Source organism: Oncorhynchus mykiss, chromosome 2, assembly GCF_057628025.1.
Source record: "Oncorhynchus mykiss isolate SJ-2025 chromosome 2, ASM5762802v1, whole genome shotgun sequence".
Classification (NCBI taxonomy): domain Eukaryota; kingdom Metazoa; phylum Chordata; class Actinopteri; order Salmoniformes; family Salmonidae; genus Oncorhynchus; species Oncorhynchus mykiss.
In genome coordinates, this window is record NC_143023.1 from 23,062,285 (window position 1) to 23,085,390 (window position 23,106).

Here is a 23,106-nt window from a genome sequence, read left to right on the forward strand (position 1 = left end):
TAGGACTGGCCTACTCATGCCTCAACTTCAATGCACTTTGGTCTATTGCACCTGGAACATTACCTGCACTTAACACATAAATGTAAAACTAGGAAACGGTATATCAATTGAAGGGGTTGTTAAGCCTGTGCTCTGCTCTGCAGGTGCCATTTGACCGATATCTCATGACGTCACCTGTACACTACCTTGACCGTTTCTAAAAGGCTATGAGCGCAGATCCGGGAGTTGAACAAGTTGAACTGCTGAGCAGTCTTGTTTTTACAGAAAAAACAACCGTGTAAATACGTTGATAGCTACACGTTTTATCTATAGGAAATTATATTTTATTTTCAGTTTTGAACGGAAAACTTTCGCAGAAGGGGAGAAAGTGGGGAACGTTTTATTTTCGTACTCTTTGTAGCCATACAACCACTTGTCGAACTATTGGGAATATCTATGGTGGAGTTTACAGCCTATTCATACTGCTTACCCCGGACGGAACAGCGAGCCTCGAGAGTAATCGCCGAGATTGTAACTTCATTTTTTCTCACGCTTGACTTGACAAGCAGTCCTACACCTGTTGCAAAAGAGAGGTGAGTGCACTGAGAATGGTGTGGATTTTGAGTAACCTACTACTCTGTCATTTTAAAGCACATTGAGTTGTTTTTGATCATGAACATAGCTATGGAAAAGTAACAGTTACATTCTGTCCAGTGTTCACGTCTAATGGTGATTGTTATGAGTTTCTCGATATGAAAGGTATGTAGGCCTAATCATTCTATGCTGGATGGTAGGCCTGTTGGTAGCTAGCTAGTATGCATACTGGGGAGAAACAGCATATCCTAATTCTGTGGTAAATTACAATATAGCTACCACTCATCAGTAGAGACATGTTTATTACACATTTATTCCATAGAAAAATAACAATTTTCCCTTCAGCCTGGACTATTAGTCAAATCTGCTAAAAACAACTCACTTTGCCCTTTGGTTTATTTAACTTGTTTAACCCACCTCTCTCCAGTCAAAAAGTGTATTAACGTTTATGTTCTGTGCTATCTATTTATACAGGCTGGGGATAAGCCTGGGTGGCAAGTTGACCATCACAGGAGCTGTGAAGCAGGGCCACTCTGAACTTCAGCTACCTCTTTTCATTTTCTACTTTTGAGCGAGAAAACATGACTGAGAAAAAGAATGGTGAGTGTTCCGCACACATCCAGACATTGTCCTTGCCACATTTTTTCCCTCTATATTTGACATCAGAAGAACTCAGTGTTAAAGATTAATAGAACTGGCCACTGCTTGATGTTTGATGGGGTAAACTACCTTTTGTGGTGTCGAGTGTGTGATCTAGATTAGGAACCTTTTAAAAATGTTTTATTTTCTTTCTACAGTCTGTTTTTGACGAAGATCTTGCAAATAATTGAGCTTTTATTAAAGTACACACACTCTTAGAAAAAAAGGTGCTGTCCCCATAGGAGAACCCTTTGAAGAACACTTTTTGGTTCCAGGCAGAACCCTATGGGTTCTATGTAGAAACCTTTACCAGAGGATTCTACATGGAACCCAAAAGTGTTCTACCTGGAACCAAAAAGAGTTCTACCTGGAACCTACATTAAGAGGGTTATCCTATGGGGAAAGCCAAAGAACCCTTAAGAGTTCAGTGATACTTTATCCATGCCTCTTTAATTCTGTTTAGAAATGTTTTGAGTATTTACAGTTGAAGTCGGAAGTTTACATACACTTAGGTTGGAGTCATTCAAAAATAGTACCGTTTGCAACTGCACATGGGGACAAAGATGGTACTTTTTGGAGAAATGTCCTCTGGTTATTCTGACATTTCACATTCTTCAAATAAAGTGGTGATCTTAACTGACTTAAGACAGGGAATTTTTACTAGGATTAATTGTCAGGAATTGTGAAAAACTGAGTTTAAATGTATTTAGCTAAGGTGTCTGTATACTTCTGACTTCAACTGTATTATTACACAAGGAACCTCTTTTATTATCTAATTGGGGCGTCTAGAGTTCTTTCTGAACGGAGAACATTATCTTTCACCATTATCACTCATGTAACAATGTTTACTAAATCCATTGGGTTCTTGCATTCACTTCTCAGCTGTCTCTTCAGTTGTAGTGGCAGACCATACACCTTATTTAACTACTTTCATTCTAACTACTTTAACTACTTTATGACACGGTAATGTCTTGTGTGATTATGTTTATGGAATGACAGATAAGATAAAGGCCCAAGTGTACCTGGCTTGGAACCATATCAGTATTTCTTTGTTATCTAATTATCACTAGTAGTAGGTGATCCTAATCATGATCTTTACTCAGTATTTCTTTGTTATCTAATTATCACTAGTAGTAGGTGATCCTAATCATGATCTTTACTCAGTATTTCTTTGTTATCTAATTATCACTAGTAGTAGGTGATCCTAATCATGATCTTTACTCAGTATTTCTTTGTTATCTAATTATCACTAGTAGTAGGTGATCCTAATCATGATCTTTACTCAGTATTTCTTTGTTATCTAATTATCACTAGTAGTAGGTGATCCTAATCATGATCTTTACTCAGTATTTCTTTGTTATCTAATTATCACTAGTAGTAGGTGATCCTAATCATGATCTTTACTCAGTATTTCTTTGTTATCTAATTATCACTAGTAGTAGGTGATCCTAATCATGATCTTTACTCAGTATTTCTTTGTTATCTAATTATCACTAGTAGTAGGTGATCCTAATCATGATCTTTACTCAGTATTTCTTTGTTATCTAATTATCACTAGTAGTAGGTGATCCTAATCATGATCTTTACTCAGTATTTCTTTGTTATCTAATTATCACTAGTAGTAGGTGATCCTAATCATGATCTTTACTCAGTATTTCTTTGTTATCTAATTATCACTAGTAGTAGGTGATCCTAATCATGATCTTTACTCAGTATTTCTTTGTTATCTAATTATCACTAGTAGTAGGTGATCCTAATCATGATCTTTACTCAGTATTTCTTTGTTATCTAATTATCACTAGTAGTAGGTGATCCTAATCATGATCTTTACTCAGTATTTCTTTGTTATCTAATTATCACTAGTAGTAGGTGATCCTAATCATGATCTTTACTCAGTATTTCTTTGTTATCTAATTATCACTAGTAGTAGGTGATCCTAATCATGATCTTTACTCAGTATTTCTTTGTTATCTAATTATCACTAGTAGTAGGTGATCCTAATCATGATCTTTACTCAGTATTTCTTTGTTATCTAATTATCACTAGTAGTAGGTGATCCTAATCATGATCTTTACTCAGTATTTCTTTGTTATCTAATTATCACTAGTAGTAGGTGATCCTAATCATGATCTTTACTCAGTATTTCTTTGTTATCTAATTATCACTAGTAGTAGGTGATCCTAATCATGATCTTTACTCAGTATTTCGAAAGCTATACCTGTATGTACTGTCAAATAATCAAAACAGTGGTAATAACACGGGTAATCTTGAGTTTAAAATATTTTTTAGACCACAGTTATACTGTTTGCTTTTTTATCAGACATAGACATCAGACACAGACATCATTTATTGTGTGGCGTTTCATTTGGAGAATTAAAAATGCTCCTAAGTTCTCAAGCATGGACACTTCCGTGTGTCTTGAGATGGAGATGCTCACCAGGACTCTCTGACAGATTCTATGTTTCAATGTAAAGCCATTGGCAAACCTCACAATCCAATGAACAACATCTCTGTCTCCTTCTGAGTTGATCCTGTACAGTGTAGCTGAAACAGTTATAGCATGACTGGTGATTGTTGTGTTGTCTGGTTTCATTTTGATCTGGGTTGAGGTGTGGGCTGAGGTGTACAACACTGTGGTCTATCTGTGGTTTAGTCGCTGGAACTGCTGATCAGTGGCATTCCATGACTCATTGATTGTTGTGTGAGACATTTTAGTCACAGTTCTGAAACAGATGTAGCTTTATGAAACAATATTTCTATTGTGAAATTAGGCAGAATATAATCTTCCTGAGAGAGACACAAGGTAACTAGGCCTTTCACCTTATAGAAGTATGTATCTCTCTTCAGCAAAGGAGATGTGTATTTCCCACACATCGGTTGTACTCAGGTAGAAGCTAAAACAATAGCAGGGCTTGTTCTCCAGCTCCAGGCCTATGACTCCAGGATCCACTGGAGTGGGTTTAGGAAATGTGGGGCTTTCTTGGAACCAGCAGCTGGAATACTGGAAGGGAGACTGGCCTGAGATAAAGTCAGCCCTTAGACAAGATCTGGTTATGTCAATAGGATCTGTGGTCCCTTCCTCACCCCTGTCATTACATAGAGTCCTGGGCAGGAACAATAACACATTAATCTACTGATACGGCCTCACAGGACATAGGTGGATGGGTTAGGGATGGGTTTTGTGGTTGTAGAACGTTTTTGTTCGAAGTAGAAAGTCTCCTGAAAGTCAACAAGGTTGAGAATCGCTTTTGTACAGAGAAGGAATGTTCTAATTTAAATCTGTAGTGCAGGGTTCTGCAATGTGACTGGGTATGAAGGGTTCTGCTCTCTAGACCATACCTGTTTTAAACAATCAACTAATCATGGTCTTCATGCGTGTTAGTGCTGGGTTGGAACAAAAGCCAGCACACCCACGAGCCAGTGTATCAGGGCTCCAGACTGATATCTGGAAAAGCCCTTGAATCAGCAGCCTATAACATGTGCTCAGTTCTCTGGTGTTGCCATAGGTGACTGCACCAAAACATCTGTTATTGTTTGGAAAAAGTCAATTTTATTATATAATGTACAGTCATCACTCTAACAGAGCTTCACTGTATGTTATGCAGGTCAATTGTGTGTTTTAAAAACCGTACAGTATACAAAAGCCTTCAAATACATTTTTACATCTTAATTTTCACTGTGTTAAAGAGCAACAGTACTTGATGTTATTTTTTTAATGCCCTCTCAGTAGAAACCCATGTATCTTATTGTTGATGCATGGTCCACACTGATTGACAGTGGTGAGTAAGGGAGAAAAAAGTGGAATATTTCCCCATCACTCTCTGAAAAGCCATCAGCTGCCTGTAAACTGTGCCCATATCCTGAGGTAGGGAGTACACACTTCAGACCCCATGGCCTTACAGAACCCACAGTGTTTTCTCACTGAATTCCAGTCTCCCTCCTTTGTGTGCGATGTTGATTTTCCTCTCTTTTGATTGGCAGAGTATCAGGTTGATGCTTGTTTCCCTGCATAAGGCACAATGGGAAACAGTGTTATGTTGTTGATAAGAGACATGCTCATCCGGCAGACTCTGCTTGTACAGGCAGCTAGGGTGATCCAGGTAGTGGGTGGCAGGTAGCCTAGCGGTTAAGAGCGTTGGTAAGCAAAAGGTTGCTAGTTCGAATCCCCGAGCCGACTAAGTAAAACATCTGTCTGTGCCTTTGAGCAAGGCATTTAACCCTAATTGCTCCTGTAAGTCGCTCTGGATAAGAGCGTCTGCTAAATGACTCAAATGTGAAATATAGTGCAACTGTTTGTGTTGTTGGTGTCGAATGGTTGAATGATGTCCTCACTGTTGGGCATGTATTGATGCCCAATAGGAGATTAGGAGATTGTTCCTAAGTGTCTGTCAGACTGGTGTATTGCCCACATAGCAAGGGCCACATGACCAGATCAGTAAAATGTCTTGGTCCTATAGCATACATAAAGACTTGTGAATACCTACACAGTAATAACAGACTTATAGACCTGTGTATTACCTACAGAGCATTCTTATAACGTGTGTTAGACCTGAGTTGGATCCACACACAGACAGTGTGTTTCTTTGCACTGAGTCAGGAGCTTATTATGCCTTGCAGTCAGTCGGTGTCTCTGCTGGTCTGCTCTGCTGGTTTGGTCTTGTATGTGGCATGTCTCTGCACAGGCTGAAGCTGGCTGGCCAGCCTGCAAGGTTAATGACCACTCCAGAACTTCACTCTCTGCGCCTCAGATACCTGTCTGCAAACACAGCAGATTTACGCATGCTACCTGTGTGTGTGTGTGTGTGTGTGTGTGTGTGTGTGTGTGTGTGTGTGTGTGTGTGTGTGTGTGTGTGTGTGTGTGTGTGTGTGTGTGTGTGTGTATGGTTTGGTTTTACTATCCTTGTGGGGACCAGAAGTCCTCACAAGGACAGTAAAACAAGTGTGTTTGTGTGTGTGTGCGGCGCATAAGTGTGGCTTAAGTTGGAAACAGTGCTTGAATAATCAAGTGTGGCTTTGTTTTGGTTCAACCAAACTTTAACAGTTAGTGACTGGTCAGTTCATGGACCTTTCATCATCATCAGCAATTTAATGCAATGAAATGACCTCTCATTCTGCCCAACCTTGTGTTCTAGCTAGGGACACAGTGACAATTTGTTGGGGCTTGAGATGGCACTGAAATCAAGCTTGCAGTTTGTTTTAGCTCTATGGAAATGGAGCAGACTTTGGACTATTGATCCTATTCATTTGTACTTTTTCAATGTGCCAATTTGCCAGTGTGGTATTATGACACTCTCTCTTCCTTTTTACCTATCTGATTAAAACACTTTCACTTCTTCAAGATGTTCAAATGTTCATAGATGACCAGCAGGGTCAAATAATAATCACAGTGGTTATAGAGGGTGCAACAGGTCAGCACATCAGGTGTAAATGTCAATCAATCAATCACATTTATTTATAAAGCCCTTTTTACATCAGCAGTCACAAATTGCTTATACATATAGCATGGTGGCTAGGAAAAACTCCCTAGAAAGGAAGGAACCTAGAAAGGAACTAGGCTGTGAGGGGTGGCCTGTCCTCTTCTTGCTGTGCCTAATGGAGATTATAAGAGTACATGGCCATTAAGGCCAGATCGTTCTTCAAGATGTTCAGACGGTCATAGATGACCAGCATGGTCAGTTGTCTTTTCATAGCCGAGCATTGTCGAGACAGCAGGTGTGGTAGAAAGGGGAGAGAGAACAAGAAGGGGGAGAGAGAGAGGGGGAGAGCGAGGGTCGAAACAGCAGGTCTGGGACAAGGTAGCACGACCAGTGAACAGATCAGGGGTCTATAAACGCAGGCAGAACAGCAGAAACTGGATCAGCAGCACAACCAGGTGGACTGGGGACGGGGAATGCCAGGAGTCATCAGGCCCGGTAGTCCTGAGGCATGCGGCTCAGGTCCTCCGGATGGGGAGAGAGAGATTGAAGAATTAGAGGAAGCCTACTTAAGATCACACAGGGCACTAGATAAGACAGGAGAATTACACCAGATAGGACAGACAGACAGACCACCGAAAAAAGCCTGGCACAACGTGATGCACCCCTCCTAGGGACAGAATGGGAGAGCGCGTGTAAGCCAAGGACTTAATAGAGTCAGAGGTAGAGAATCCCAGTGAAGAGAGGGGAGCCCGCAAGGCAGAGACAGCAAAGCAAGGGTGGTTTGTCATTCCAGTACCTTGCCGTTCACCTTCACACTCCTGGGCCAGACTACTTTCAGTGTGACGTTGAACGTAATGGTATGTTTTTGTTGTGTGTGTTGTTTTTGTTGTGTGTATTGTCTTTTACAGGAGGCGCGGGGGTGACCTTCCTGACCCCATGTCGCGTGGCGGGCGTGTGTCTGACCGTGGTGCTACTTGGGGGGATTGGAGCTGCTGTCTGGGCTGTAGGTGAGAGACCTCTGCATCTGCTCTCACACAGTAGTGATGTGTACCTTTTGGCAATGAGCAGTGCTTTTGTGGGCAATGTACAGTGCCTTGCGAAAGTATTCGGCCCCCTTGAACTTTGCGACCTTTTGCCACATTTCAGGCTTCAAACATAAAGATATAAAACTGTATTTTTTGTGAAGAATCAACAACAAGTGGGACACAATCATGAAGTGGAACGACAATTATTGGATATTTCAAACTTTGTTAACAAATCAAAAACTGAAAAATTGGGCGTGCAAAATTATTCAACCCCCTTAAGTTAATACTTTGTAGCTCCACCTTTTGCTGCGATTACAGCTGTAAGTCGCTTGGGGTATGTCTCTATCAGTTTTGCACATCGAGAGACTGACATTTTTTCCCATTCCTCCTTGCAAAACAGCTCGAGCTCAGTGAGGTTGGATGGAGAGCATTTGTGAACAGCAGTTTTCAGTTATTTCCACAGATTCTCGATTGGATTCAGGTCTGGACTTTGACTTGGCCATTCTAACACCTGGATACGTTTATTTTTGAACCATTCCATTGTAGATTTTGCTTTATGTTTTGGATCATTGTCTTGTTGGAAGACAAATCTTCGTCCCAGTCTCAGGTCTTTTGCAGACTCCATCAGGTTTTCTTCCAGAATGGTCCTGTATTTGGCTCCATCCATCTTCCCATCAATTTTAACCATCTTCCCTGTCCCTGCTGAAGAAAAGCAGGCCCAAACCATGATGCTGCCACCACCATGTTTGACAGTGGGGATGGTGTGTTCAGCTGTGTTGCTTTTACGCCAAACATAACGTTTTGCATTGTTGCCAAAAAGTTCAATTTTGGTTTCATCTGACCAGAGCACCTTCTTCCACATGTTTGGTGTGTCTCCCAGGTGGCTTGTGGCAAACTTTAAACAACACTTTTTATGTATATCTTTAAGAAATGGCTTTCTTCTTGCCACTTTTCCATAAAGGCCAGATTTGTGCAATATACGACTGATTGTTGTCCTATGGACAGAGTCTCCCACCTCAGCTGTAGATCTCTGCAGTTCATCCAGAGTGATCATGGGCCTCTTGGCTGCATCTCTGATCAGTCTTCTCCTTGTATGAGCTGAAAGTTTAGAGGGACGGCCAGGTCTTGGTAGATTTGCAGTGGTCTGATACTCCTTCCATTTCAATATTATCGCTTGCACAGTGCTCCTTGGGATGTTTAATACTTGGGAAATCTTTTTGTATCCAAATCCGGCTTTAAACTTCTTCACAACAGTATCTCGGACCTGCCTGGTGTGTTCCTTGTTCTTCATGATGCTCTCTGCGCTTTTAACGGACCTCTGAGACTATCACAGTGCAGGTGCATTTATACGGAGACTTGATTACACACAGGTGGATTGTATTTATCATCATTAGTCATTTAGGTCAACATTGGATCATTCAGAGATCCTCACTGGACTTCTGGAGAGAGTTTGCTGCACTGAAAGTAAAGAGGCTGAATAATTTTGCACGCCCAATTTTTCAGTTTTTGATTTGTTAAAAAAGTTTGAAATATCCAATAAATGTCGTTCCACTTCATGATTGTGTCTCACTTGTTGTTGATTCTTCACAAAAAAATACAGTTTTATATCTTTATGTTTGAAGCCTGAAATGTGGCAAAAGGTTGCAAAGTTCAAGGGGGCCGAATACTTTCGCAAGGCACTGTAGTTTTAGTTTTTTCATAGTACAGACAGAGACGAAAGAGGAAGCGAGACATCCCACTCCCTCATTGTTTTCTGTTTGAATGGAAGTCAATTAACTAAGTACACCAGAACCAGTTTCTATCACATTGGTGTCTATGGGAGAGCCACCCCCTTAAGGAGACAGGAACTGACCAATTATTTCAATGGTAAACGGCCTGACTGAACTATCTTAATTCATCCTCCCATCTTTGGTACAGATTAGAGGTCGACCGATTAATCGGAATGGCCGATTAATTGGGGCCTATTTCAAGTTTTCATAGCAATCGGAAATCAGTATTTTTGGGCGGCGATTTCCGATTATATAAAAATATATATATATTTATAATATTTTTATTTTTTTATACCTTTTATTTAACTGGGCAAGTCAGTTAAGAACACATTCTTATTTTCAATGACTGCCTAGGAACTGTGGGTTAACTGCCTTGTTCAGGGGCAGAACGACAGATTTTCACCTTGTCAGCTCAGGGGTTCCAATTTTGCAACCGCACCGTTAACTAGTCCAACACTCTAACCATTGCACTCAACGAGTAGCCTGCCTGTTACGCGAACGCAGTAGAAGCCAAGGTAAATGGCTAGCTAGCATTAAACTTATCTTATAAAAAACAATCAATCATAATCACTAGTTATAACTACTAATCCAGTTTAGCAGGCAATATTAACCAGGTGGAATTGTGTCATTTCTCTTGCGTTCATTGCACGCAGAGTCAGGGTATATGCAACTGTTTGGGCTGCCTGGCTCATTGCGAACTAATTTGCCAGAATTTTACGTAATTATGACATACATTGAAGGTTGTGCAATGTAACAAGAATATTTAGATTTAGGGATGCCACCCGTTATATTAAAAAAAATACCGAACGGTTCCGTATTTCACTGAAATAATAAACGTTTTGTTTTCGAAATGATAGTTTCCGGATTCGATCATATTAATGACCAAAGGCTCGTATTTCTGTGTGTTATTATGTTATAATTAAGTCTGATTTGATAGAGCAGTCTGACTGAGCAGCAGCAGGCCCGTAATCATTCATTCAAACAGCACTTTCATGTGTTTTGCCAGCAGCTCTTCGCAAGCACAGCGCTGTTTATGACTTCAAGCCTATCAGCCTAATGGCTGGTCTAACCAATGTGAAATGGCTAGCTAGTTAGCTGGGTGTGCGCTAATACTGTTTCAAACGTCACTCGCTTTTAGATTTGGAGTAGTTATTCCCCTTGCGCTGCAAGGGCCGCGGCTTTTGTGGAGCGATGGGTAACAATGCTTCGAGTGTGGCTGTTGTCGATGTGTTCCTGGTTTGAGCCCAGGTAGGGGTGAGGAGGGGGACGGAAGCTATACTGTTACACTGGCAATACTATAGTGCCTATAAGAACATCCAATAGTCAAAGGTATATGAAATACAAATGGTACAGAGAGAAATAGTCCTATAATTCTTGGAACTCCCTCTCCTGGATCCGGGAGAATTGTCATCAACTGCCACTAATTAGCATAACGCAACGGACAAAAAATATTACTAGAAAATATTCATATTCATGAAATCACAAGTGAAATATATTGAAACATAGCTTAGCCTTTTGTTAATCACCCTGTCATCTCAGATTTTGAAATTATGCTTTATAGCCAAAGAAAGACAAGCATTTGTGTAAGTTTATCGATAACCTAGCATAGCATTATGCCTAGCTAGCAGCAGGCAGCTTGGTCACGAAAAATCAGAAAAGCAATCAAATTAAATCGTTTACCTTTGATGAGCTTTGGATGTTTTCACTCACGAGACTCCCAGTTAGACAGCAAATGTTCATTTTGTCCCATAAAGATTATTTTTATAGCCGAAATACCTCCGTTTGTACTTCACGTTTGGTTGAGGAATCCACCGGAAACTGCGTTCTCGACAACGCTGGAAAATATTCCAAATTAGATCCATAATATGGCAAACGTTTTTTATAATCAATCCTCAAGATTGTTTTTCAAATATCTATTTGATAATATATCAACCGGGACAGGTGGCTTCTTAGTAGGATAGAGAGAAACAATGGTCGCATTTGTCTATTACGCACAAATCACTCTGAGAGCCTCCAGCTGACCACTGACGCAATGTTGTCGTTCAGGCTCATTTTTCAAAATAAAATCCTGAAACTATGTATTGTGACACTAGACACATTAGGGAAGTCATAGAAAAAGGAGTCTGGTTGATATCCCATTCACTGCTCAATAGGGACGCATAGGAACGCAGAGCTTTCTAAATAAGAGTCCCTTCCTGATTGGATTTTTCTCAGGCTTTCGCCTACAATATCAGTTCTGTTATACTCACAGACAATATTTTTACAGTTTTGGAAACTTTGGAGTGTTTTCTATCCTAAGCTGTCATAAGCTGTTATATGCATATTCTAGCATCTTGTCCTAACAAAATAGCCCGTTTACTTTGGGAACGTTATTTTTCAAAAAATGAAAATAGTGCCCCCTAGTTTCAAGAGGTATTAACTACAACCTAAAACCTCTTACCTTGGAATATTGAAGTCTCATGTTAAAAAGAACCACCAACTGTCATATGTTCTCATGTTCTGAGCAAGGAACTTAAACGCTAGCTTTTTTACATGGCACATATTACTTTCTTCTCCAACACTTTGTTTTTGCATTATTTAAACCAAATTGAACATGTTTCATTATTTATTTGAGGCTAGATTGATTTTATTGATGTTTTATATTAAGTTAAAATAAGTGTTAATTCAGTATTGTTGTAATTGTCATTATTACAAAAAAAAAAGAAAAACATCAGCCGATTAATCGGTATCGGATTTTTGGTCCTCCAATAATCGGTATCGGCGTTGAAAAATCATAATCGGTCGAACTCTAGTACAGATATTACCAACATTGTTTGATTGCAGTCAGTGGATTTGTTTGCAGGCTCTGTGAGGTTTGCTGTTTCATCAACAGAGTGTGTATGCACTTTACAGTTTTATATTACATGTTGTTGACTTTTGTTTGTTTGTTTTTCAAATCCTAGTAACATTTTGTATCAGAGAAGAAGACACAGGATTATATGATGGTAAGTGAGAGGGAAACCACTCCACCAAAGCCAACCTCATATCGTATCTGAATCGATAGAATGGTTTGTTTGATCCAGTATTTCATTGCTCCAACCCAGTCCAGGTAAACTCCAATCCAAGCTCGGACCTACGTCTCCGGGTGTTTGACTCGGCCGAGCGACGGTGGAGACACCTCTGTTCCTCAGAGGCCAACCAGCTCCTGGCCAACATCAGCTGTGAGGAGATGGGCTTTGTCAGGTGAGGAGATTGATGGATTGTGATATGAAAGACTTTAGATTAAATCCCAAAGTGGGAGTCACTATCTACAGCATGATAAAGGGAAAGGGAAGCAGTACCTAGTCAGTTGTACAACTGAATGCACTCAACTGAAATGTGTCTTCCGCATTTAACCCAACCCCTCTGAATCAGAGAGGTGTGGGGGGCTGATACCCCTATGCCATGCAAGAAGGCTGCGCAGAAAGTGCTCCACCCTTGCCTGGTTGCTAAAATTCTAATGGTTTGCCTATTTCAGTTTATGGCCACAAAGCAAGCAATGTATAGTTTAGAGACTCTAAACAGCTGTGAAATATATTTTCAAAAACAAAAAAGATTGTATTTTCAGCTGATATACAAAGCTGAAAATAAAAGGAGGCGAAAACTAAACTTAAGGACAGGAAGCATAAAAAATAGTGCATATAGAATGGATCTACCACTTCTCAGACTTCCTTTCAATGAGAGATCTTTCTTTCTTTCTTTATTTGACCCTTATTTCACCAGGTAGGCAAGTTAAGAACAATTTCTTATTTACATCTGCGACCTGGCCAAGATAAAGCAAAGCAGTTCGACACATATAACAACACAGAGTTACACATGGAGTAAAACAAACATACAGTCAATAAGACAGTAGAAAAATAAGTATATATACAATGTGAGCAAATGAGGTGAGATAAGGGAGGTAAAGGCAATAAATAGGCCATGGTGGCGAAGTAAATACAATATAGCAATTAAACACTGGAATGGTAGATTTGACCGGAGATGAGTGTGCAAAGTAGAAATACTGGGGTGCAAAGGAGCAAAATAAATAAATAAATGCAGTAGGGGAAGCGGTAGTTGTTTGGGCTATTTATAGATGGGCTATGTATAGGTCCAGTGATCTGTGAGCTGCTCTGACAGCTGGTGCTTAAAGCTAGTGAGGGAGATAAGTGTTTCCAGTTTCAGAGATTTTTGTAGTTCGTTCCAGTCAATGGCAGCAGAGAACTGTAAGGAGAGGCGGCCAAAGGAGGAATTGGCTTTGGGGTTGACAAGTGAGATATACCCGCTGGAACGCATGTTACGGGTGGGTGCTGCTATGGTGACCAGCGAGCAGAGATAAGGCGGGACTTTACCTAGCAGGGTCTTGTAGATGACCTGGAGCCAGTTGGTTTGGCGACGAGTATGAAGCGAGGGCCAGCCAACGAGAGCGTACAGGTCGCAGTGGTGGGTAGTATATGGGGCTTTGATGACAAAACAGATGGCACTGTGATAGACTGCATCCAATTTGTTGAGTAGGGTGTTGGAGGCTATTTTGTAAATGACATCGCCAAAGTCGAGGATCGGTAAGATGGTCAGTTTTACGAGGGTATGTTTTACCTTACATTGCTATGTGGATTTGGTAAGGTCGCCCAAAAAGTTATACAACTTCATCTGGTTTAGGCCAGGGATCTTTCAACTGATCTGTCAGTGATAGAAGTCTCTGTAATAAAGAGATGCATGCCTTATGTCCCCTCCAGCGTGGTGAATTACTCCGTGTCCAGTATCCCTGAAGGCAGTAACGACCGTGAGGAGTTCTTCTGTGTCAAAGAGAAGGAGCTGACCTATGGAAAGAAGATCAAAGAGTCTCTATATCCCTGGTCAGACATTCTTATAACACTCGTATCTCATAGATGGGTTCCAGGCTGCTGTGTCTGACTGTTGTCGTTTTGTTTTTCAGTGACTGTGAAACTGGCCAGGTCCTAAGTCTGCTTTGTCAAGGTAGGTTCTGCTGAGAGCTTTGGTTTGGTCCTTACACCGTGATACAATTTTTACACAAAGTGATGAAAAACAACCTGAGAGTTGTACAAGATGGCTTAACTCTCTCTCTCCTGCATCCCCCCATTACCTATCTCTTTACTCCTCCCTATCTCTCTTTCTCTCCTCCTGTACCTCTCCCTCTCTTACCTCTCTCTTTATTCCTCCCTCCCTATCTCTCTCTGTCTTCTCCTTCTCCCTCCCTCCCTCCCTCCCCATCCATATCTCTTTCTCCTCCCTATCCCTCCCTCCCCTCTCTTTCTGTCTGTCTAGACTGTGGCAGGCGTAGTCTGACAGAGGACCGTATAGTAGGTGGTGTAGATGCTAGGCAGGGTAGCTGGCCGTGGCAGGTCAGTCTGCAGTATGACGGGGTGCACCAGTGTGGCGGCTCCATCATCTCAGACCGCTGGATCGTCAGCGCAGCCCACTGCTTCCCAGAGTAAGCCCTGAATATTTCTCTCCATCTCTCTCTCTCTCTCTCTCTCTCTCTCTCTCTCTCTCTCTCTCTCTCTCTCTCTCTCTCTCACACACACACACACTGTCTCACTTGCTCTCTCTATCTCTTCTCTCGCTTACACACACTTCTTCTCATGGATTCTGTTTGTCCTCAGGAGGAACCGTCAGGTGTCTCGATGGAGGGTGCTACTGGGCTCCATCTACAACAAGCTCACCCATAAGAATGTTAGAGTTCTTGAGGTAAAGACTGTGGTGTACCACAGCAGCTACCTGCCCTTCGTAGACCCCAACATAGATGACAACAGCAGAGACATCGCTGTCCTTGCTCTGGCCCAGCCTCTGCACTTCACAGGTAAACACATCCGGGCCCATATTGTTATATTCTTATTATACTGTGATGATTTGTTGTTCTTTTTCAAGGCACATCAGACGAAGCCACAGTGTGCTTAGAGGTATAATAGGTAGAGAGAGAGGGAGGGAGAGAGGGAGAGAGAGAGAGAGAGAAAGAGAGAGAGAGAGAGAGAGAGAGAGAAGGGAAGTAGAGAGAAGTGATAAAGCCAGATAGAGATGAGGGACGAGTCACTATGGTAATTCCCTTCTTCAGTGTTCAGGTTTCCAGTCAGACTACCAAACAAAGGCCCTCTTTACTGCCTGCCTGCTGTCCCCTGGACAAAAGACAATGATATCAGAACCGGACAGAATAGTTTGCCCTCTGTTTTACTGTCATTTTTCGTGGAATCGCTGGACGTACATAGAAAAACATTACATTGTTATAATGTGAGAGAGAAAACTCTCTAGGACAGCGTTTCCCAAACCCCAAGGGGTGCACGTTTTGTCTTAACACTATACAGCTGTTTCAAATTATGAAAGCTTTATGATTAGTTGATTATTTGAATCAGCTGTGTAGTGCTAGGGCATTAAACAAAACGTGCATCCCCGATTTTGGGAAACTGATCTAGGATGTAGTTGTTATGCAGTGAACTTCCTGTTGTTTATCAGGGACATATATATTGGGCCTTGTCTGACATCTAGTGGTTGGACTCCGAATTGCAGCTATTCTCATGATATAATAACTCACTGGTGGGTAAATTGAGAACATGCAACATCAGCCGCCAAGATTAACATTATCCACAGTGAATACAACACACATGCCCGCAAGTAAACTATCTCAATTTTTGTGCAAGTATACATTTAACCTCTCTGGTACAAGCATCCCACCTCGACAACAGCCAGTGAATTTGCAGGGTGCCAAATTCAAAACAACAGAAATCCCATAATTAAAATTCCTCAAACATACAAGTATTTTACACCATTTTAAAGATAAACTTCTTGTAAACTCTTGTAAATCCAATTTCGGTGAAAGCACACCAAACGATTATGTTAGGTCAGCAGCTAGTCACAGAAAACCATACAGCCATTTTCCAGCCAAGGAGAGGGCTCACAAAAGTTAGAAATAGCGATTAAATTAATCACTAACCTTTGATGATCTTCATCAGATGGCACTCACTGGACTTCATGTTACACAATAAATGTGTGTTTTGTTCGATAAAGTTAATCTTTATGTTCAAAAACCTCAGTTGAAATTGGCGCGTTATGTACAGTAATCATTGTCTCAAACATACATCCGGTGAAAATGCAGAGAGCCACATCAAATTACAGAAATATTCATCATAAGCATTGATTAAAGATACAAGTGTTTAGCATACATTTAAAGATAAAATTCTCCTTAATGCAACCGCTGTGTCAGATTTCAAAAAGGCTTTACGGCGAAAGCACACGACGCCATTATGTTAGGTCAGCGCCTAGCCACAAAAACCATACAACCATTATCCAACCAAGGTCAGAAATAGCGTTAAAATTAATTACTTACCTTTGATAATCTTCATCTGGTGGCACTCCCAGGTCTCCATGTTAGATAATAAATGTTTGTTTTGTTCGATAATGTACCTCTTTATGTCCAAAAATCTTGCCATAAATAATCAATAATATTTCAACGGACAAAAGCTACGTCAATAGAAAAGGAGAAACAAGAAATGCGCGCTCATGGCTGGAAATTTCCACTGGCATCTCATTGAAAGTGCTGTATCTCCCTCATTTTTCAGAGTAAACGCCTGACTGGCCACATGTAGGGGAAGCCATAGAGATTGTGTACTTAGTCCTAAGTCTTTGAATGGTGGATAGGCTTTCAATGGAAAAACAGCCTTTCAAAATAATAGAATAATAGTACTTCCTGGTCGGATTCTCCTCAGGTTTTTGCCTACCATATCAGTTCTGTTATACTCACAGACCTTATTTTAACAGTTTTGGAAACTGTAGAGTGTTTTCTATCCAAATCAACTAATTATATGCATATCCTAGCTTCTGGGCTTAAGTAGCAGGCAGTTTAATTTGGGCACGCTTTTCATCCAAAATACCGAATGCTGCCTCCTACCCTAGTGAAGTTAAGTATAATTCAATCTCATCTCTCGCTCCCTTCTCTTCACCTCATCATAACCGCCATCGATAACAGACAATACTGTGCAGCTGTATTCATCGACCTGGCCAATGCTTTTGACTCTGTCAATCACCACATTATTATTGGCAGACTCAACAGCCTTGGTTTCTCAAATGACTGCCTCGTCTGGTTCACCAACTACTTCTCAGACAGAGTTCAGTGTGTCAAATCGGAGGGCCTGTTGTCCGGACCTCTGGCAGTCTCTATGGGGGTGCCACAGGGTTCAATCCTCAAGCCGACTCTTTTCTCTGTATACATCAATGATGTCGCTCTTGCTGCTGGTGACTCTCTGATCCACCTCTACGCAGACGACACCATTCTGTATACTTTTGGCCCTTCTTTGGACACTGTGTTAACTAACCTCCAGACGAGCTTCAATGTCATACAACTCTGCCTGCCCGCCCAGCACCACTACTCTGGACAAACTAGAATGGTCCAAACACACCAAGACAGTCGTGAAGAGGGCACAACAAAGCCTATTCCCCCTCAGGAAACGAAAAAGATTTGACATGGGTCCTGAGATCCTCAAAAGGTTCTACAGCTGCAACATCGAGAGCATCACCTGACTGGTTGCATCACTGTCTGGTACGGTAATTGCTCGGCCTCTGACCGCATGGCACTACAAAGGGTAGTGTGTACGGCCCAGTACATCACTGGGGCTAAGCTGCCTGCCATCCAGGAAGGCCCTACAAATTGTCAAAGACCCCAGCCACCCCAGCCATAGATTGTTCTCTACTACCGCATGGCAAGCGGTACCGGAGTGCCAAGTCTAGGACAAAACAGTTTTTACCCCCAAGCAATAAGACTCCAGAACAGGTAATCAAATGGCTACCCGGACTATTTGCATTGTGTGCCCCCCCAACCCTCCCCAAACCCTCTTTTTACGCTGCTGCTACTCTCTGTTTATCATATATGCATAGTCACTTTAACTATACATTCATGTACATACTACCTCAATTGGGCCGACCAACCAGTGCTCCCGCCCATTGGCTAACCGGGCTATCTGCATTGTGTCCCACCACCCGCCAACTCCTCTTTTACGCTACTGCTACTCTCTGTTCATCATATATGCATAGTCATTTTATCCATACCTACATGTACATACTCCCTCAATCAGCCTGACTAACCGGTGTCTGTATGTAGCCTCGCTACTTTTATAGCCTCGCAACTGTATATAGCCTGTCTTTTTACTGCTGTTTTATTTCTTTACTTGCCTATTGTTCACCTAACAGATTTGTGCACTATTGGTTAGAGCCTGTAAGTAAGCATTTCAATGTAAGGTCTACCTACACCTGTTGTATTCGGCATACGTGACAAATAAACTTTGATTTGATTTGATTTGAGTGTTTAATTACTATATTGTAATTATTTTGCCACTATGGCTATTTATGACCTATGACCGTATGTTTGTTTATTCCATGTATTGTTGTTTGTGCTGCACTGCTTTGCTTTATCTTGGCCAGGTCGCTGTTGTAAATGAGAACTTGTTCTCAACTGGCCTACCTGGTTAAATAAAGGTGAAATTAAAAATAAATAATAAACCTTCTGTTTTCTGCAGACTACATCCAGCCGGTGTGTTTACCCCACTACGGCCAGCGCCTGATTGACGGCCAGATAGGGACAGTGACAGGCTGGGGAAATGTAGGTTACTATGGTGAGTGACTGTGTTGGCTTCTACATCCTTAAACTTACATCTGGTCCCAGAGACAGATACTGTAGGAGCTGGGTTTAAAACATAATCTGGGCTCATAGACAGATACTGTAGGAGCTGGGTTTAAAACATAATCTGGGCTCATAGACAGATACTGTAGGAGCTGGGTTTAAATCATAATCTGGTCCCAGAGACCGATACTGTAGGACCTGGGTTTAAAACATAATCTGGTCCCAGAGACAGATACTGTAGGAGCTGGGTTTAAAACATAATCTGGGCTCATAGACAGATACTGTAGGAGCTGGGTTTAAATCATAATCTGGTCCCAGAGACAGATACTGTAGGAGCTGGGTTTAAATCATAATCTGGTCCCAGAGATAGATACTGTAGGAGCTGGGTTTAAATCATAATCTGGTCCCAGAGACCGATACTGTAGGAGCTGGGTTTAAATCATAATCTGGTCCCAGAGATAGATACTGTAGGAGCTGGGTTTAAATCATAATCTGGTCCCAGAGATAGATACTGTAGGAGCTGGGTTTAAATCATAATCTGGTCCCAGAGATAGATACTGTAGGAGCTGGGTTTAAATCATAATCTGGTCCCAGAGACCGATACTGTAGGAGCTGGGTTTAAATCATAATCTGGTCCCAGAGACAGATACTGTAGGAGCTGGGTTTAAATCATAATCTGGGCTCATAGACAGATACTGTAGGAGCTGGGTTTAAATCATAATCTGGTCCCAGAGACAGATACTGTAGGAGCTGGGTTTAAAACATAATCTGGGCTCATAGACAGATACTGTAGGAGCTGGGTTTAAATCATAATCTGGTCCCAGAGACAGATACTGTAGGAGCTGGGTTTAAATCATAATCTGGTCCCAGAGATAGATACTGTAGGAGCTGGGTTTAAATCATAATCTGGTCCCAGAGACCGATACTGTAGGAGCTGGGTTTAAAACATCATCTTTTCCCAGAGACAGATAGTGTAGGAGTTGGGTTTAAACCATTATCTGGAACCATGGAAAGACAGAGTAGGTGTATCATTGTTATCATTGGACAAGACAGCCTCTCCCTATCTCTTTTCTTTCTCTCCCTCCTCTCTCTCACTGTATGACCTTTGAATATGTAAACAGGGACAGTGTCATAGTGTGCAGATGTGCCAAGCACTATTGACCAGGAATCAACAATCTTTTGGTCAGATATGGTTGTCGGATCACGCCATCATTAATGTGAATAGAGGGATTAATAGCTTCTCTCTCTCTCTCTCTCTCTCTCTCTCTCTCTCTCTCTTACACACACTTTCTCTCTTTCTATCCCTCTCTCGTTCTCTCTATATATCTCTCACTCTCTTTCTCTCTTAGGTACTCTTGCTGATGTTCTTCAGGAGGCTAACGTGCCAATCATCAACGACGCTGTCTGTAACGCCCCTGATTACTATGACAACCAGATTACCACCAGCATGTTCTGTGCTGGCTTTGAGAAGGGTGGTACCGATGCCTGTCAGGTAACCAGCTATAGTGACATCTAATTTCCATGCCCTGACAGTCAATTAATAAACTTGAACAAAAAATGTCACCTTCCATCCGTATTCTGTCTTCCACTTACAAACATGTCAATTGTTGACGTCTGAATGTGTCGGATATGTGTCGGATATGAGCCAGTCTCTCTATCCAGATTCTAGCTTTTACATGAGAAATTGTTCATATTTATATAATCCATTTACCCAAGTGAGACTGATTTTACAATGTACTGTATGTGAGTGGTTGACTTTCTTATCTCAGGGGGACAGCGGGGGCCCGTTTGTGGCTGAGGACTCCCTGTCCAAGGCCAGCCGCTACCGCCTGCTGGGGGTGGTGAGCTGGGGAACAGGCTGTGCCATGGCCAAGAAGCCTGGCGTCTACACCAGAGTGTCCCGCTTCCTACCCTGGATCTCCTCAGCCATGAGGGTGAGTACAGTACACAGACATACACATGTACGCATGCACACACACACACACACACACACAGATGCACACAGGTGGAAGTATAATCTTCTTTTCCTGTCTTATGTTCACAGACGTATCACAATTCACCAGGAGTGCACAAAATGGCGCGTACATGGGAGCACTGACCTTTAAGGGATCAGAAATTACCAAAATATTATCCATTCAGACTTACTGCACTTCACCTGTCCAAAAACCCATCCTATTAGGGGAACCTTGTGCAGAAATTGGATGTATAGGTAAATTCAACTAGATTACCGGAGGAAACCCTTGAAATGGTAGCTTGACCAAAGAATAATCAATAGGTGTATGGTCTTGTGAAATGAGAAAGCATCAAATGAAAATACTTATGGGACATGCATGACAAAGTCATAGAAAATCACCACTCTGCCAGCCAATGTGCAGATTGTACTGTCATGGGGATCATGTGTATGTCATTAAAGGGTTCATTTTTGTATTCAGAGTTTTCTTACAGTTTGACTCTTTTAGGTGCAACCAACTTATGATACACAACAAGCCTGTGTATCAAAATGTAACGCTCAAACAGATGTTAAATAACATTCTGGCTGGTTTTGCCATGAAGTTTCTCCTTTATATGATTCCCTTGAACAAATAATGCCAAAGTTACTGAAGAGATTTTAACATAGACAACATGAAGCTGAAATTCCCTAAGACCTCAAATGTTCGTCACAAATAAAAACATTAGTGTCAGATATTCAGCTCTTGAATTGTCTCTCTATCCTTTTTTTGTATCACAGATTGCAGTTCAGAGTGACTGTTACCTTCTATAATGATACATGATGTTTCTTAGTTTTGTTTTTGGTGGGGACATGAATTTAGGGACAGGTGAAATGTAAAGGATATTTCTATAGCCTGTGTAGATTAGAAATGGAGCTGTTGAACGTATGAGATATGCATAGTTAAATCAGTGTTGTATTTGTTTGGCTTTATTGTAAATATTAGTAACAGATTTTTTTGAAAATTGATGTTTATTTGTAAGTGATCCATGGATTTCATTCTCAAATGTGCAATAACAACCAGAATGAAGTTCTTATTTGCCATTTCAGCTTCACAAGTTACTAGGGATTAACGGTTAACAACACCAAGTCATATAACATATTCATCACAAGATGATGCACTACACTACAGAGATCATACTCAGCTGTGTGTTGTCAGTTAAGGGCCTATTACCTGCTGAGAACCACAACTACCTTATTGGTAGATAATTAGCTACACAGCAACACTAGAAAAACTCTGTATTGTCTGTTGATCATCATGGCTCAATTTGCTGTAGTTTATTGTGATGTAGTTTATCAAGCTTATTTGACGGTCTTTATGCTTTCATTTCCTCGTTTTATATTGTTTGAAGTCTAGTCTCTGTGCAGATGAATGTATATATATTTTCTGTGAAGAAATTATGAAATTCTTAGTAAGAATGTTATTGTTACTGATTTAAACTCTGTTCCTTCTGTAAATGTAAATTGTCTATTGAATATTGTATTGAAATAAAGATTTAATTTAACAAACTGGATGATGTATGTCAAATGTCATCTACAGATATGTGATCTTAATTTGAGCCAGTTTGCTACAGAAGGAAACCAATCCTGAAGCAACAGGAAATATGAATTATGTGGATTATAATTCATGGATATTTTTGTAGTAGTAGATACATTTTCTGTAAGGGAAAATCAAGTCTGAAATTTCAAAGTGGAAATGACAAACTCCAGAAGCCTTTTTCAAGTTGTACATTTCCTTCAAAAGGGTGATCAAATGAAGATCTTACATCTGTACCAGTATTATATTTTGCGGCTAAAGCCTCAGTAAAAAGCCCGTCATTTCCGCAATACATAACACTTTGTATCTGGACACAGTTGTGGAACTGGTTTTATGGAATCTAAACATTCCTGGTTTACAGGAACTGAACTATTTAGACATCCTGAAAGGTGATACTATAAATGGCTCACTATATGATCAGTTCTACAGTCAATGTAATCTAACGTATCATTACATTATTGGGTAACTCTGCATGACTGCCCTGCATGACCCCTGCCAGGCAACCCCATTAGCCTGTGTATTTTCCCAGACCCAAAT

The 23,106-nt window shown here is 41.1% G+C and overlaps 1 protein-coding gene across 1 annotated transcript; it reads left to right on the forward strand.

The window, feature by feature from the left end:
* The first annotated feature begins 1 nt into the window (after position 1).
* On the forward strand, positions 2 to 22,541 carry LOC110538566 (serine protease hepsin). The gene is made up of 13 exons (XM_021625461.3): positions 2 to 572; positions 1,048 to 1,173; positions 7,538 to 7,636; positions 12,366 to 12,407; positions 12,507 to 12,645; positions 14,157 to 14,276; positions 14,357 to 14,397; positions 14,707 to 14,872; positions 15,045 to 15,241; positions 18,942 to 19,037; positions 20,395 to 20,537; positions 20,815 to 20,979; positions 21,090 to 22,541. The coding sequence occupies exons 2-13, from the start codon at positions 1,155 to 1,157 to the stop codon at positions 21,141 to 21,143; spliced, it is 1,281 nt and encodes a 426-aa protein (XP_021481136.1). The 5' UTR covers positions 2 to 572; positions 1,048 to 1,154; the 3' UTR covers positions 21,144 to 22,541.
* The last annotated feature ends 565 nt before the right edge of the window (positions 22,542 to 23,106 follow it).